This window comes from Lutra lutra, chromosome 8 (assembly GCF_902655055.1).
Source record: "Lutra lutra chromosome 8, mLutLut1.2, whole genome shotgun sequence".
Lineage (NCBI taxonomy): Eukaryota > Metazoa > Chordata > Mammalia > Carnivora > Mustelidae > Lutra > Lutra lutra.
This window is the reverse complement of record NC_062285.1, coordinates 68,638,076-68,654,598: the sequence shown is the minus strand read 5'-3', so window position 1 is coordinate 68,654,598 and position 16,523 is coordinate 68,638,076. Positions and strand designations below refer to the sequence as shown.

General features: G+C 37.5%; 1 protein-coding gene across 2 annotated transcripts in view; it reads right to left on the bottom strand.

The window, feature by feature from the left end:
• Window positions 1-16,523, bottom strand: part of CPNE8 (copine 8) — a 205,200-nt gene that overhangs the window by 125,409 nt on the left and 63,268 nt on the right. For both annotated transcript variants that reach the window (XM_047742512.1, XM_047742511.1), the window contains exon 5: window positions 15,374-15,413. In XM_047742512.1, coding sequence (XP_047598468.1) covers window positions 15,374-15,413 — 40 coding nt within the window. The remainder of the gene's footprint in view (window positions 1-15,373; window positions 15,414-16,523) is intronic.

Genomic DNA, 16,523 nt, shown 5'->3' with positions numbered 1-16,523 from the left:
GGCCACTGCTCCCTAACAATGTAGTCAATAAACTTTTATCTCTTTGTTCTGCTTCAGGTTAATTCTTCTACCTCCTGACTCAGATAGTCAGCCCCCATGTGGGCCCCCCCCTCCAATCAAGAGACACCCCCTTCAGACATCACATCACCTAGAGGTTTCATCTTTTAGCCCCTTGGTAGGTGTTTCTTTCACCTGAAGTGAGCCAGTTTGGGCCAGCTTGAGCCCTTTTGGAGCTGAGGACCTGCAGAAGCCCCCCAAAGTTGTCCTGTAGCTACCTTTAGCTCATTATAAAACTCAGATCTCCTCCTATAGGTGGGGTTTTTCCGCTAGTTTTTGAACATAGATGCATGTATTAGCACATTGACATGCTAGGCATGTGCAACTGAACCAAAGTGCCTAAATAATAGAATATGTGTAACTCCTTAATGTGTATGTAGTACATATGCAAGCCCCTCCCCACCATACACCAAATAAAAGCTTCCAGTACTCACCCCAGGGGGAGACAGTGCTTTGACAGCTGCCTCCAGCTCCTCACTTGTAAAAAGTAATAAAAAGTTCTTCGCTTTCAACACTTCCTTGGATTGTGTTCAAATTAATGCACCCCAGGCGGTAAGCCCCTTAAGTTCAGCTACAATTCCAGGTAAAGGAGAACAGAATTGGCTACCCCATAATATGCCTCTTTGGCAGAAGGATTATTTTAAGAGAAGCAGCAGACACAGGAGAAACTCAGAAAACCAGGTTAGAAGTTCCCCTTTTGTAGGAGATATTTACATTTATTAAAAAAAATTTTTTAAATTTATTTGACAGAGATCACAAGTAGGCAGAGAGGCAGGCAGAGAGAGGAAGGAAACAGGCTCCCTGCTGAGCAGAGAGCCCCGATGACCCTGGGATCATGACCTGAGCCGAAAGCAGAGGCTTTAACCCACTGAGCCACCCAGGAGCCCCGATATTTACATTTATTAAAAAAAAAAAAATTCCATTTGTAAGGGTGTCTCCCTCACTGTTTAGGAAGTAGGGGGGTACTAAATCTCTAGGATTTCTTCATAGTGGAGAAGGCAGAGATTTCAATCTGCATAAACCATGCCCTCTTCAATATGCTTTGCCTGAAAACCTCCTATAACGGATTCCCCACACACCAGCATCTTTTCTCTTTGGCTAGAGATGGTATAAGGTTTGGAGAGTTACTCGTTTTTTTCTGGAATTTTACAGGAGGTATACCATGTTATTAAATTTTCAGGGGCGCCTGGGTGGCTCAGTGGGTTAAGCCTCTGCCTTTGGCTCAGGTCATGATCCCGGGGTCCTGGGATCGAGCCCCGCATCGGGCTCTCTGCTCAGCAGGGAGCCTGCTTCCCTTCCTCTCTCTCTCTGCCTGCCTCTCTGCCTACTTGTGATCTCTCTCTGTCAAATAAAAAAAAAAAAAATCTTAAAAAAAAAATTTTCATTTGTTTTTCATTACAGAAATCTTTTTCATTACAGAGGGTTGTCAGCTAAGAACCTAGAAGCGTAGAAGGAGAATTATTTTTCCTCCTTGACAAAGTCCTAGAGAACAGATCAGGCAAGAATGTAATGAGAAAAGAGTGGGCCTCAAGTAAAGGGCAGAACTGAAGATGAAGAGCCAGAAAGGTCCGGTCGGCTGGGCAAAAACAAACACACAAAAGAGTTGCCTTAGGATAATGAGAAGCAACTGGAAGCCTTACAGCAATGCAGAGATACCACTGCAATGGTACATTCATGAATAGGTAAAGGACAGGACTTTAGGTAGGGAAAGAATGGGGGCTCCAACTAGCTCTGAAGGTATCTGAGGCATGCAGACATCGAAACAGAACAAAGACAGAGATCAGGAAAATTAAGACCACCCTATCTTAGCTGCTAGGGCTAAAACGTTTTTCTAATAATTACACTGTAACCACAGAAAATAAAAAATAACCACAAAAACGAATCAAGCCTCAAAGGAAAAGTTCACTATAAAGATTAACCAGACCTAGCAATATGTATCTATAGATCATGGAGGTTGCAAAAACAAAAACTCTCACATGATGTACAAGTATCATGTCTGTTTCCAGGCCATGGACTTAACCACCAGCAAGTTTCCTAAAGTCCTAATAAAAGGCCAGAGATGAAAAGCCCTTACTGGCAACCCGGTGGGGACCCTTCTCACTCCTGAGAGCTTTTTCCTGTATCCTTGCTTAATAAAACTATCAGTTTTGCTCACTCTCCTTTGCCCGCGAGATTCATTCTTTGATTCCATGAGACAAGAACCTTGCTCCCTTGCTTCATTCAGAAGATTACTCAGGTACTAGTGTGCAAAATGGATGAGGAAAAATCTGGAAGCTGGATGGATCAGAAGACTCTAATTGTTATTAAAGAAGCCAAGTGTTAAGGCCCAAACTACAGTTGTAGAAAACCTTGCAGAGAAAGGTGACAGGATTTGGTGTAAACTATACCTGCACATGGAGGTGATGCGGGAACAAAGTCAGAAGAAAAATTATTAAAGTTCTTTACTACTAACAGCCTCATTGACAAGTCCTTAAAACAGGCAGAGTGAGATTCCTCTAGGGACTCAGCTGCCTCGATGTTAATACTCTGCTAAGGGCAAAGGGCAACCTCAGCTGGACCCCAGGATCCTGTAAATCTACTTTAATATGTACAAATTTCTTTGGAAACTTCCTTTATCTACCTCCAAGATACATGTTGGCAGTCATTTGCCAAGCATATGACCCACTGATATACATCTAAAGGGTCTCATGACTCAGGTTTTAATAGACAGCAATAAATGACCTTTTCCAACAATGGCCAGCCTCCTCAAGGTCCGGGAACCTTGCTTCCAAAATTCCTTAAAGACTTATGCTATCTCTGATCCCCTCCCATTTTGAAAATACGTAATGGGCCACTGTTCATGACCCCAGTGCAGCTCTTTCTGCCCAAGGTCCTGTCCCTGTGCTTCAATAAAACCACCTTTCTGCACCGAAGACATCTCAAGAATTCCTTCTTGGCCCGCCAGCTTCAAACACTAACGTCCTCCCTACATCAGCAGGGAGTGTACAGGGAGTACAGTGGAGATAGGAAGAGACAGACAGAAAATTACTCTAGATCTGAAACTTGATGGCTTACAGAATGACGTCACCAGCTAAACCCAGGACCTGACCTTTACTGTTCACCTGCTTGTACTCATTGAGCTTTGTCCCACATTTTTCCTTAAATTCTTTCTAGCTTATCTCTTACTTAGTGCAAGCCCAAAAGACCCAACAGGCATAGCATCCCCTGATGGAAATCAAAACTACTCCTCAAGCTTTAATGACTGCCCTGGTGAAGAGCTCTGGAGGCCCAGACCACCCAGACCAGCTTGAGCTTAACCAGGGACTCACACATGTGCTAATGGAGCCATGTAGTGAAGGACAGTAACCTCTCCATCATTATAATGCTGAAATACCCCCAAGGAGGAGCCCAAGCCTCACTAACATAACATACAATGTATGTATAGGCATGTTTCCTTAAGGTGCATATGCAACCCTAAGCCCTCTTCTATATATGATGACAAGGTTCCCCTTTCTAAATATTCACCAGAACCCTAAATAAAAGGAACCCATCCACCCTTGCTCTTGCTTGGAGAGTTACGGCTTTAGAAGTTACTCCCTATGATCTCCTCATTTGCTGCAAATAAAATTTCCTTTCTGGGACAACTCCACTTGGTGTATCTGTGATTCACCAAAGAGCGAACTCACATTAGTTCAGTTACAACATTGTCATGAAAGTGCAAAATCATTTTCAATTTTGCTTCCAAGTAGGTAAAAAGTACTTTAGGCAAAGCCTTGATATATTTAAATTCCTTAATATTTAAAATCCTTAATAATTTCCCCATTTCAAAACGGACTTTACAGATATGTTCATGGGTTTAAAAACCTAAATTTTCTCTAAGTCTCATGGCAGAAAGTCAGTGCTGAATACTAAAGATCTGGAATAAATCATTGTTCTTCTGAAGCAGCAGTGAAAAATACACGGGGGATTCTAGAATTCTTCTATATAGATACTGATAGGTAGCTGTGTATGCTATAAGCTGTTCGGTGTTGTCATTCCTCAAGAAAACGATACTAGATATTGAGCATATCCACATAAGGATAGAAATACTAGCAAACAGAGAACACACAAATGTCATCACTGCTGAACAAAAGGGAAATTAAAATAATAAAATCAATAAAATGTGTACCCAAAAGATATGGTATGCATCTCTATATATTATCTCTAGAGTTATTGCATACTTTGCCCCTAAATATTTATGGCATTTATGCAGTTGTTTTATTCTGTCTGTGTTTATGTGTTACCTAGCGAGCAACACATTTACCACTCACAGTGGAAAAATTGGCATACAGAGATTGGCAACTACACCTTTCATTGGAAATTTCTACTGATCTCTTTTTTAGTCATCTCAATGCCTCACATTTTCTATGCATTTTACCCAATCGGTAATAGAATACATGTCCTTTAATGCATATTTTTAGGTATTTTCGTCTGTAAAGACAGAAATAAAAGTTAACATTGAACACAAACTACTTTATTGTTTCTTACTGTGGTGGTGTGTTCCAGTTGATGAGTCATTATAATTATGTCATAAAAGAATTTCCAGTAATAAATCCAGGGGTGTTTCCACAGCTTTCACACATACACAGACCAAATCTAGTTTATAGTGTCTGGCAGTTGAGAAATGTTTCAATTTATTCAATCGCATTCATAATTGGGCTTTCCCCAAAATGACCAAGAGATTAATAAATATTTGCCAAATCAGTTAATAATTATTTTATAATCTAAATAATACACAGATAGAACTTAGTTTTGAAATGTACTTAAATGTACATAAACCATGTTGTTAGTGTATAGTGTAAGTTCAACCACTCTTTAAAAGTATCCAAATATGACCTTGAAGGCAGTATGCTGTTGTTAAAGCTGAAGGATCTAGCAAAACAAAGTAAAGGGGACAAGAAAAGAGCAGAAAGCATAGCACACAGGCCTTATAACAATAATATGAGTTTTGCCTTGCATAGGTAGTTCAAAAAAGTTACCAGCCCATCAAAGGGAGTTTATGGATTATTCCCATTAACTACCTAAATCTAATTTTATTACTAATAAATGCAGCTCAAAACCCAAGGAAGCATTGCTCTACCATCAGATTCTAGCTGATTATTATACAAAAATACAGTTGATTCTTGAACAACACGGGTTTAAACTATGCTTTGGATTTTTTCAATAAACACAGTATAGTACTATAAATTTGTTTTCTCTTTCTTATGATTTGCTTAATAACATATTCCTTTCTCTAACCTACTTTATTGTGAGAACACAATACATAATGAATATAATCTACAAAACTACTACTAATTGATTATGTTATCAGTAGGGCTTCCCATCAATAGAAGGTTATTAAGCCGTTAAGTTTTGGGGGAAGTTAAAAGTTATACACAGATTTTCAACTGTGTGGGGGTTGGCACTTCTAACCCCCATGTTGTTCAAGGGTCAGCTGTATTTCTCTTATTTTTCTTTTTAATATTCAGGAGAACGTCATCTTTAGCTGCACACTTGAGCATAATACTCTAACTCCTTCAAACTTACTACTTCATTATTTCTTCAGACCATTTTTTACTGTTCAATTCCTCTATCTACATTTTGTATTATATTGTGGCTAGCTACTTATTTACATTCATAAAAGTTACATTAATGCTACGTACTTGAATAATTTCACAAATATTAAGAAGGTAGTTTGCTTTGCAATAAAGGAACTGTTTTTGTTTGTTGGCTTATCTGTTTGCTTGCTAGGTACCAGTATTAACTCTGATATATCCTTTTTAAAAGACCTTTTACATACAAGTATACATGCATGCATTTACTTATTTATTTAGCAAAGCGGTATAACATATTCCTTAAGAGTGAGAACTATGACTGTCTATACTGCTTATGTTTATATTCTGGCTGAATCACTTCCTAATGTAAGTCTTACAAATGACCACTGATTAATATAAGTCTTACTAACGACTCTATGTCTCAGTATCTTGATCTATAAAATTGACATAATAAATAATGCCTACCTATTAAGTTGTTGAGAGGACCAAATGAGACAATCTATGCAAAGCGTTTAATAAGATAGTATATGCAGATAATGTATGCGAAGCACTTAGAACAGATGCTTGAACATGCTAAGCATTTAATAAAGATATGCTTTTCTTCTCCTCCCTGCTTCCCTGGGGTTAAAAGGATATTACTATATACTCAAAATTTATCCCTTGCCACTAGATTTGCAGATACTATAATTACTTGCATAAATTATTTCATATCCCCTTTACACTCATGGCCAATTCAAATGCTCATTCTAAGAGTCACTATAAAATACGAAAGCATCTTATATACCAACTCATCTTAACATGTTAAGTAGTATGCACATAAACATACATATATAAAAGAACATTTTTAAAACAATGGTTTAATGACGGAGGCATTAAAGGTAAGTGAAATTTTTCATTTCTATATTCTCATAAAGCAAATCAACCGTAGTTGATCATTAGCTTCATCATAAAAAATTTCATAAACATTCAAGAGTGTGGAGTATTTCCCCTCAGAAGTCTACAAAGGTAATCTATAAATGTTTTATGAAGTGATCAAGAAGGATCTGAAAATATGATATCTCTAATTAATAGATAATTTAGATTAAAAGACATTAAACAGACTTACTGACAGCTAAGTTATGACAAAGAACAGTAACTGAGTGCAGTCAAGTGTTCAGTAGCTAATCATTCTATTCCTTGGTAAGACAGACTCATTATTTACCTCCTTTTGTTGCTTGTACCCATTTTGTGATCATTTAACTGATTTAGGCACATTCACGCTAACTAAACCAGTAAGAGCAATTTTTTGCTTTTACAATATTGTGACCATTGTAAAAAAAACTGATGAGGAAACATGTATTACCTGTGAAATTTTATAGTCAGCATTACCTAGTTTATTGCTGGTACTCCCTGTTAATATTGCTAACTTTCTTCATATTTAATTAATTCATACTAATCGCATCCACTATAAAGACTGGGGTGTGACTTAGTTATGTCATGCACTATATTCTAATATGGCAACCATTTATAATAATCCAACATGGTGCTTCTGTGCTCCAATAATGACTTCCACTTTCTTTATGGCTATTAACACATCTCTATGCTATTTTGGAAATAAGGCAAACTCAATATGAAACAACTAGACTCAATATTTTAGTAGAAACAATGTGTCAAATTTTAACATAATAATACAACTTTTTTAAGCAGGGTTTTTTTTTAATGGATGGATCCACCTACAAATCAAAAATACTAATCTACCTCCAAGAGATTAATAAAATTCCTAAACTTATACATCAGTGGTTAAGTCACAAATATAATTTCAAAATTATACTCGAAAGCTCAATGTATTATTTTTCCCCCAACCCCGCACAAAGGCTTTTTTTCAAAATAGTCTTTGTTTGCTAAGAGTCCAAATGAAAGCAGCTGTAAGTCACTGAATGAAAATAAAAGCTTTCAATGATGAGTGGACAGTCATTGATCTAAATTAACCAATTTTTTAAAATTATCCACAACATATATTATTTAGTCATTGCAAACCATATTATATAGAGATTAAAAAATAAAGCTATACTATTCAAAGAAAAAACTAATCTATGGAAAATATTTACCTTCTGGAAAATATTTACCTTTTGGGAGCACATCAGGTTACATAGAATATTAATTCTCATCAACAAAGAAGTGAGAAATGTAATATGTTTACAGAAAATAAGTTAAATATTCTCACTGCCAGTAATCATGGTGAGACAATTGACAGGCCAAATAATGAGAAAACTTACTACATATTGCTATTAAATAATATGAAGTTGGGGCGCCTGGGTGGCTCAGTGGGTTAAAGCCTCTGCCTTCAATTCAGGTCATGGTCCCAGGGTCCTGGGATCGAGCCCCATATCTGGCTCTCTGCTTGGCGGGGAGCCTGCTTCCTCCTCTCTCTCTGCCTGCCTCTCTGCCTACTTGTGATCTCTGTCTGTCAAATAAATAAATAAAGTCTTAAAAAAAAAATCTTAAAAAAAAATAATAATATGAAGTATATTATAGCATTATTATTAGAATTAGATAGTAGATAATAGTATTAAATGTAATATAATACTATCAGTCAACATCATTATTAAATACTGGATCTTGCCCGAATAAGGGCCAGTTTAGCAATGCCAACAATCACACCTAATATAAGTTAATGAGTGCTAAAGATATTGTCATCAAACCTACCTCAGGCATTATCCTTATCTCTGTCTTTAAGTCTAAGATTCACAAGACCTACTGAAAATGCAAATAGAAACATAATCCATTTATAAAACATCAGTCATAAATACTTCAGCTTGAATATGCTTATAAGGCTAGTTCTCATCATCTACTGGAAAGTATGATGGAAAGAATGACTTTCCATTTCCAGTATGACTGGAAAGTATGCTTACATAGAAAAAGAAAGTTATTATTGAAAAGGCTTCTCAGTAAGTGACAATTTAGTAGAAATCTAAATAATGTGAGAAAAAGAACCACACTGAGTTTGGCACGAAAGCATTCAAGGTTGGAGAAAAGGCAAAAACAAAATCTCAGACAAGAATATGCTTGGGGTGTTCAAGGAAAAGCAAGATGGCCAGGGGGGCTGGTGCAGAATGAGTAAGGAAGAGAATGCAAAAAGGGAGGAGGGAATCAGGGGCCCCTGAAGGACTGTCAATTCCATCATGAGTATAGAGTGTAGATAACCTTTTGGAGGGTTTGAATTGAAAAGTGACATGTCCTAACTAGCTTCTAAAAATGATAATTCTGGCTAATGTTCTTCCCCTAAGTTCTAAATGCTTCAGTTCACCTAAGTTTCTAGTTTCTGTTCTGTTCTCTTCTCCATTTATATGTTTTTTTTATATACAGACAGATAGGTAGGTAGATATAATATGTGATTTAATATAATTATGTATATTAATATTGTACATATTAATACATATTAATATAATATAATAGGTAAATTTACTGAGTTTTAACTCTATAGACCAATGGTTCCAAAGCTACTTATTTTCCAGACAGGGCCTAGTCAGTATTTCCAGCTGGATGCTTACTGGGGTCTCAAAAAACATAATCCAGCCCTGACAGCTGAGTTCTTATCTTCACCCCACAACCTCAATCTCTTCGTCCCCAATGTGCTCCTTGCAATAAACTAAATACCATTTTCCTGTGCCTCTCGCCAATAACCTAAGAGTCATTCTAACTTCTCTTAAATTCTCGCTGGACATCCAATTCATCAGCAATCATATCACCAAAATCTGACCACCTCTTAGCTCTTGAAGGGTTACATCCACCAAATACTGTTCATCTAGTCAAATTATAGCAGTCTTACAACAAGTACTTTTTGGTTTACAATCAGGGGGATTCCCCAGGTGAAATCTAAAACTGACCCCCATACATGGAGATCAAGGAAAGACTGAAGAAAAAGGCAGGCCACTGCAGACTAGTAGGTGGTAAGTTTAATAACCAAGGGAATATGAGGCTTATCTTGGGTGGCTTCAAAGCGAATGCATCTTCACTATCTCCAAGGTGATCTCTAAGGTGAGTAGATCTCCACAATCTCCTGCCTGACAGAATCTTAAGACTTTTTTATGGAGGCCTTAATAGGGTTCAGTCATATATTCAGTCCAGATGGTCTCAACAATACATTACTCTCTCAAGGCTACATCCTTGGAACAGGACAGTGCGCAGGTCAGGGGAGGAAGGAATCAAGTCGAGCCCATGGGTCAACCAATGTTCATGTCCTCTCAACGACCTCCTCTAAAGTCTCCTTAACTCCAGTCTTACCTCCTAACCCCATCCTCCACTTTAGCTGCCATCTTATTTAAATATATAAATCAGATTACATCATTCTCCAGCAAAATCCATTTAAAAAAAATTTTTTTTTCAAGACTTGGCCTACAGATCTCTGCCTCATCTAAATTCTGTGTACTTTTTCTAACAATTTCATTCCACTCTCATGATTCACAGTTACTCTACAGATGGTAGCTATCGTTCAGGCTCATCAACATTCCAAGTTCTTTCCTGACTTAAGGTTCTTGCACCGCTGTTCCTTTTGCCTAGAATGCTCTTCCTCAAGATTTTCAATAGTTCCCTCCTTCTCTTTCTTAAGTATGCCCAGGATGAGAACTGGTCCAAATTCTCACTGCCTGGATGAGGGAAACTAAAGTGTCTAGCTAGCGTTCTTCATTGGCCACTCTCTCTCAGAATCAAGAGCTTACAGTGTATAAAGATATCTTAATCATTTTGCATTTGTTTCTATTAAATAAATCTGCCCACTCCACTTCCCCAGTTCCAAAGTGTAAGCTGTTTTAGGACAGGGACCTTGTTTGTCTTATACACTGCAACATTCCTCAGCACTTGAACAGCACATGAAACACATTCATTACTCGCCTTATTTTATGACAATACATTAGAATTTGGTTCAGTTATATATGGGTTAAATTGGCTTTTCTTCTAATGAAAAAAAAAATCATGCCCCATTTATAAATCTCTTCCTATGAGAAAATGCACTTGTTGGTTCAAACAGTTATCTTTCAAATGAAATATTCAAATACAACTCATCTACATGTAGAAGCTTCTACAGATGATCCTTCGGAAATGTACTAAAGAAGATACACATCTTCACTAAAGGCTAATATTTTGTAGTCAAAATAATCCAGTGATCCATTAACATGTCTAAAACAAAAATTTTAGTGGGTACCTTCTGAAATCAACCAAATGAATAAATACATTTTGGATTGCCTGGTGGGTATGAAAATTTAGTACACCAAGTACAGTTTTGATGTCATCTGGCCTAGAACACCAAGCAGAATCCTAGATTCACCAATTATGGCCCTGTTATTAATCTTTTCATTAATGATTTGGCTGATGCAATTAAATTATGCAAATGAAAGTATGCTATGTAGTTCTGCTAATGGCATTAAGATGAGTAGGTTCAACAGCACTCAGAGAACAAAGCTGGAATTCAAAATGCCAGATACTGTTCACAGGATCTAACACTTCAGGGGTGATGATATTTCAATAATATTCTTAGAGGATCATAAAGTGGATAAATCCTGCAAAGGAAATTGTCCCTGGTTTCCATAAGTCAGCCTGGAGCATAATGTTTCTCCACTAAGAACTTTTTCTCCACTAGTAAAAAATAGTTAAAAGGATACTGATCCTTTATCCACTCACTTTGTATTCATTTGCAAAGTTAGAAATCTAAGGTAAAATTCTATATTATATCTCCATTTTCCCCACTAGTTCCAAAAATTTAAGAATTTGATCTAAGACCCTTATGTACTGAAATCAAATAAAGTCATCCTGGAAGGGGTTTCTGCCAAACTTATCAGATATAAGAATGGAAAAAAAAAAAAAAAGATTTTCTTATTGTTGACTCAAGGAGTCTCTCTTGCTACCAACGCCCTTTGTGAAAGGTGCCTGTTCTCCACATGCAAGCCCAGGCACTTTGCAGTCTCTCCTAAAAGGTTCCAGTTTTTATTTCACTTTGCAAAACTAGCAGGTAGACAACCACACTTTGAAACAATTGTATCCTCAGGGAGTAGACCTAGTTTGTTTATTGGCTCCTCTGATCTAAATGCCTCCTGAACTCTTTTTGGGTTGAATGAGTTATATGCTCTTCCACCTAAAATCTGTCCTTGGATGCTTTTAAACTAGGAAGGGCTTTTATTGTTAATTTTTAACAGAAATTCAAGACAACAATTCTTGTAACAATTCAAAAACACATTTCCTCCCTCTTCTAACATGCTTCATCTATTTACAAGCTCACGCAATTATTAACAAATTTGTATTGCTTACTAAATATATTTAGACATATAACATAGGGAATAATGTAAAGAATACATTAAAATATGAGGTAATATAAAACACGAGAACTATAGGAAGCCATGCAATAGATTAAGAGAAAGGTGATGAGTCTGGATTAAGTAACAGTAAGAAAGGAAGAAGACAGAAGAGAAATCATACTTCATCAGAATGAACAGGATGTGGTCACACACAGATTGTCGAACATGAGACAGAAAGCGATGAACACACAATCAAGTTTCCTAAGTAGTACACTGTTGATAATTCTGGCAATAGATAATATAAGCAGAGGAGCAAACCTGGAAAAGGTCATACATTTTTGTTGTATCTGAATTTTAGGCTTCTGCAGAGTATCTACCAGGCAATATCTAACAAGCAGCTGGAAAGTTGTATTTGCTGAGGTATGCAGAGGGACAGTTGGGGTAAGGCATGGAAATGGTTGAGATCTCCCAACGAGAGCTGATGCAGTAAGAGATGAAAGCTAAAAACCAAACCAGGAGAAACACTAGTATTAGAGAACAGGAAGAGAAAGAGAAACTAAAAAAAAAAAAAGATAGATGATGAGTAAACACTAAGGTAGGAAAAGAAGCAAGAGAGACATTTACTTTTTTAAGATTTATTTGAGAGAGTGAGCTTGCACAGGAGGAGGAGTAGAGGGAGAGGGAAAAAGAGGGAGAGAAGCAAGACTCCCCACTGAGCAGGGAGAGCCCAATGCAGGGCTCCATCTCACAACCCTGAGATAATTACCTGAGCCAAATCAAGAGTTGGATGCTCAACCAACTGAGCCATCCAGGCGTCTCCGTAAGGGAGGCATTTCTGTGGAAGTCAGAGGAGATAAGGATTTCCAGAACAGGGCAATCAATTTTGTCTCCAAATAATGGGGAATTCAAAGTAAAGTAGAAAGTGAAGCCACAAAACTTTCCTCTAACCTATGTCAGAATAGTTCAAGCAGAAATGAAAACCAGAATACAGTAAAGGAAGATGGTAAAAACCTAGGCTGTTTTGAAAAGAACTATGGTGATAAGAAGGTGGTAGAGGAGAGAGCACAAGGGTGAAGCACAATCAAGATATCAAGAGGAAGATATGAAGTGTTTTGTGTGGAAAAATATAAAAAGCTATTCTGCAAAAGAAACATTTTAAGATAGATAGATATATAGTATATATTCTTATATAATAATAATTGCAGATTATTTAAGGAAAATATAATCATGTTTGAGGTACTCTCCTATCCTACATACTACTCTCTGCCCTGGACTCAAAGCAGTGACACTGATAAGGACGGCATCTTACCACCTTCCCACCTACCCTCAAAATATCCAACCCCATGGGAATGTCCTTAACTGCCCAGTTATCACGCCCTCTAAAAAAGTAGTCTGAACTGAGAAACATAAAAATTGCATTCAGGGAGAGTGGGCCCTTGAAAGTCTATGTCCGCTCAGGGTTTAGGGAGTTCATTTTTCTTATGTACATGAAGATGAATAATCAGAGAGATTTGGTCTTCAGAGAGAAACGGAAGCTCAGAGAAGAGCTATAATGGAAAAAATATGTGGCCTCAGAGGGAGAGAAATCGAGAAAACAGCTGTCTCAGTCCCCTTCCACACACCTGTTTCCAGCTGCATTTCCTGTAAGGGCAAGCACATCACATTTATGAGTCGCTCTTAAATTTCTTTAGTATTAACCACCTCTATGTGAGGTAAATGAATGCATTTTCTTTCCTTGCAATGAAACTTTGACTAGAAAATGGAATTCTTTTTCTGATTCTTTCAGTGAAATTTGGAAAACTTCCAATACAAATTCCAATTTGCTATGCAAGTAAGTTTTAAATGTCCAGCCACAATGCTATAAATCTTACTAGGGGCAGGAAAGCGGCATGGCAACTGCAGTGAACTGTACTCATGGGGAGTAATGAGCTTACTACAGTATTTGTTTTCAATTTCTAGAAAAGTCAGTTGGAAAGAGTATTCTTTAGGGGCGCCTGAGTGGCTCGGCGAGTTAAGTATCTGCTTTTGGCTCAGGTCATAATCTCCAGGTCCTGGGACAGAGCCCCACATCAACCAGACTTCCTGCTCAGTGGGGAGGCTGCTTCTCCCTCTCCTGCTGCCCCTCCCCAACAATGTGTGCGCTTGCTCGCGACCCTCTCGCTCGCTCGCGCTCTCAAATAAAAAAAATAAATAAATAAAATCTTTTTTAAAAAGTAAAGACTTTTCTCTGAATGCTTCTTCAGTGATTCTGCTTTATGCTTCATAACAAAATAAATATCATAGCTTCCTTACAACAAAGGACAAGAACAGTAAATTGTGATTTTTACCACTATTTTTACCAGCTTTCCAGTTTCCTAAATCATCCTCTTTGCCCGTGATAACCTCTCATGTGTCTTCTCTTCTGCGAATCATGACATTATCCCTCTCCAAATTATAGTGGAAATCATATATACATAGGTATATATATACATATATATAGATCCATCTATTCTAATCCATAGGCTACAACAATGGAAACATAAAAATTATCCCCCTGACCCTCTGGGCACAACTATGACCCTAACCCTAACCCTAACCCTCTCACCTCTTAACCCTGACATGGCTGCCAGTTCCACATCCATGTACTCAGATTCCACTTGGCACCTGGTTAAACTCTCTTCAGAATGCTGGTTTCAGATCCCGTACAGCCCTTCCTCCTAGTTTGGCCTAACTCCATTCCCACAGTTCAATAAACAGGATGATCAGATCATCAATGTTTGACCAGAGAATCTCGCCCTCATCCCTCCCTCCAGACCTCTGCCTACTTCTGATCCCTTTGCTGCTCTTGGACCTGGGAATGTCCCCAGGGAACAGTTGTAGCCTGGGGAGTAGAGCTCTTGAGATAAGAGCAGCAGATAGATGGAGGAATAATCAGGACCCAAAAGGAAAAAAAGGAGACTGTAGGAGACCTTGAGGATAGACTCTATATGTCTATCTTGTTCGTACTATACCCTCAGAAACTGACATGATGCCAGCATGAGGAGGCACTTAGAAATTATCATTGAACGAATGGACCACAAGGACAGCAGAATTAGCAAATCATTCTGCCTACACCCAAATCACTCTGCCTACACCCAAGAACTTGTCATTGTTTCAGAAGTGAAGCCTCTCCAAATGACACAGGCTCACTATTTCATCTTGCTTAACCTGATCCAACTCCAAGTTGGATCCAACTCCAGTTCCAGAGAACTGGTGACATTTCTTTAAAAAATAGATAAGTAAATAATAAACAAGATTAATTCATTTTACCTATGAAAGCTATCTTTGCTTTAATATGTTCCTCCAAATGTTATTCTAGGGTCCTTGAAAAATGTTATTTATTTTCTATGACAATTATTACATGAAAAGTTAGGGACACATACCTTTAATATTAATGTAACAACATAAATATTAATCATAAGTAATGATATTGTAATTTCTATTATGGAATCATCATAAAGACATAAAGTATAGACTTACATGTTTGGACAGGTTGGGGCTCTTGGAATCAACGTCATACCTAAAAGATTAAAACAGAAAACTCAAATTATTTCCACAAAAGAGAGCTACAGAAAAATATTGGTATTTTACAAAAAAAAAATAATAATAATATAAATCGTATCAATCAAAGCAATCATGAAAAACTAGCAAATTTAGAAGTTTCTTTTAATCTGTCACAGATATGCCAGTGGTAGAATTCAAAAGCCCTGGGTCTTTTAATTTCCACAACCTAAGTAGAGGTCCTGATTATTTTCAATCAACAATTCTGCTGCTTGATAAGAAGTTTAAAACTTCTCTTTTGGGGCACCTGGGTGGCTCAGTGGATTAAGCCTCTGCCTTCAGCTCAGGTCATGATCTCAGGGTCCTGGGATAGAGCCCCACATTGGGCTCTCTGCTCAGCAGGGAGCCTGCTCCCCCGCCCACCGCCCCACCTCTCTGCCTACCTGTGATCTCTCTCTCTGTCAAATAAAAAATAAAAAAATGTTTACAAAACCTCTCTTTTGTACCATTGTTTAAAAAGTTTAAAAAGTAAAAACAAAATAAAACAAAACAAAAAGACTTCTTTTGTGTGTGAATCAACAGAATTCTAACACTGCTCAAAATTCCCCAACTGCAATTCCTCTCCACTGGATACCATTAAAAATAAGCAGGTGCTGGTTAACAAGCTGTCTTTTTTGGGGTTTTTTTGTTTAGTATTAAATACTACCATTAACTGAAATTCAGCTAAAGTAATGAGACATTACTTTTCCCCACTCAGTGGACTTAGGGAATCCACGTATTTTACAGAAATAGAAATGCATTCACATGGGACTATTTTCTGTCCTGTTTTTGACCAGTTGGTACTGGAAATAAATGACTTCCTAAAAAGAGCCTAGAAAAACATCACTCACTATCACTTTAGCTCCTCATTTTAAAGAATTTGTAGAAAAAGTAAGATCGCCAACAGTCAAGACAACCTCAAGTCACTGAAGTCTTAAGTAGGAAAATATTTGTATTGGCTCCAGAGTTTCTCCCAAAACATATTCCTCTCACACTCCTTTGTGCACAGCCTCCTACCAAAATTTAGCTGCCTTTTTTTTTAAAGGTTAATTAAAGTCTTCGCTCCCACATAACAAGAATGTTTTTTACA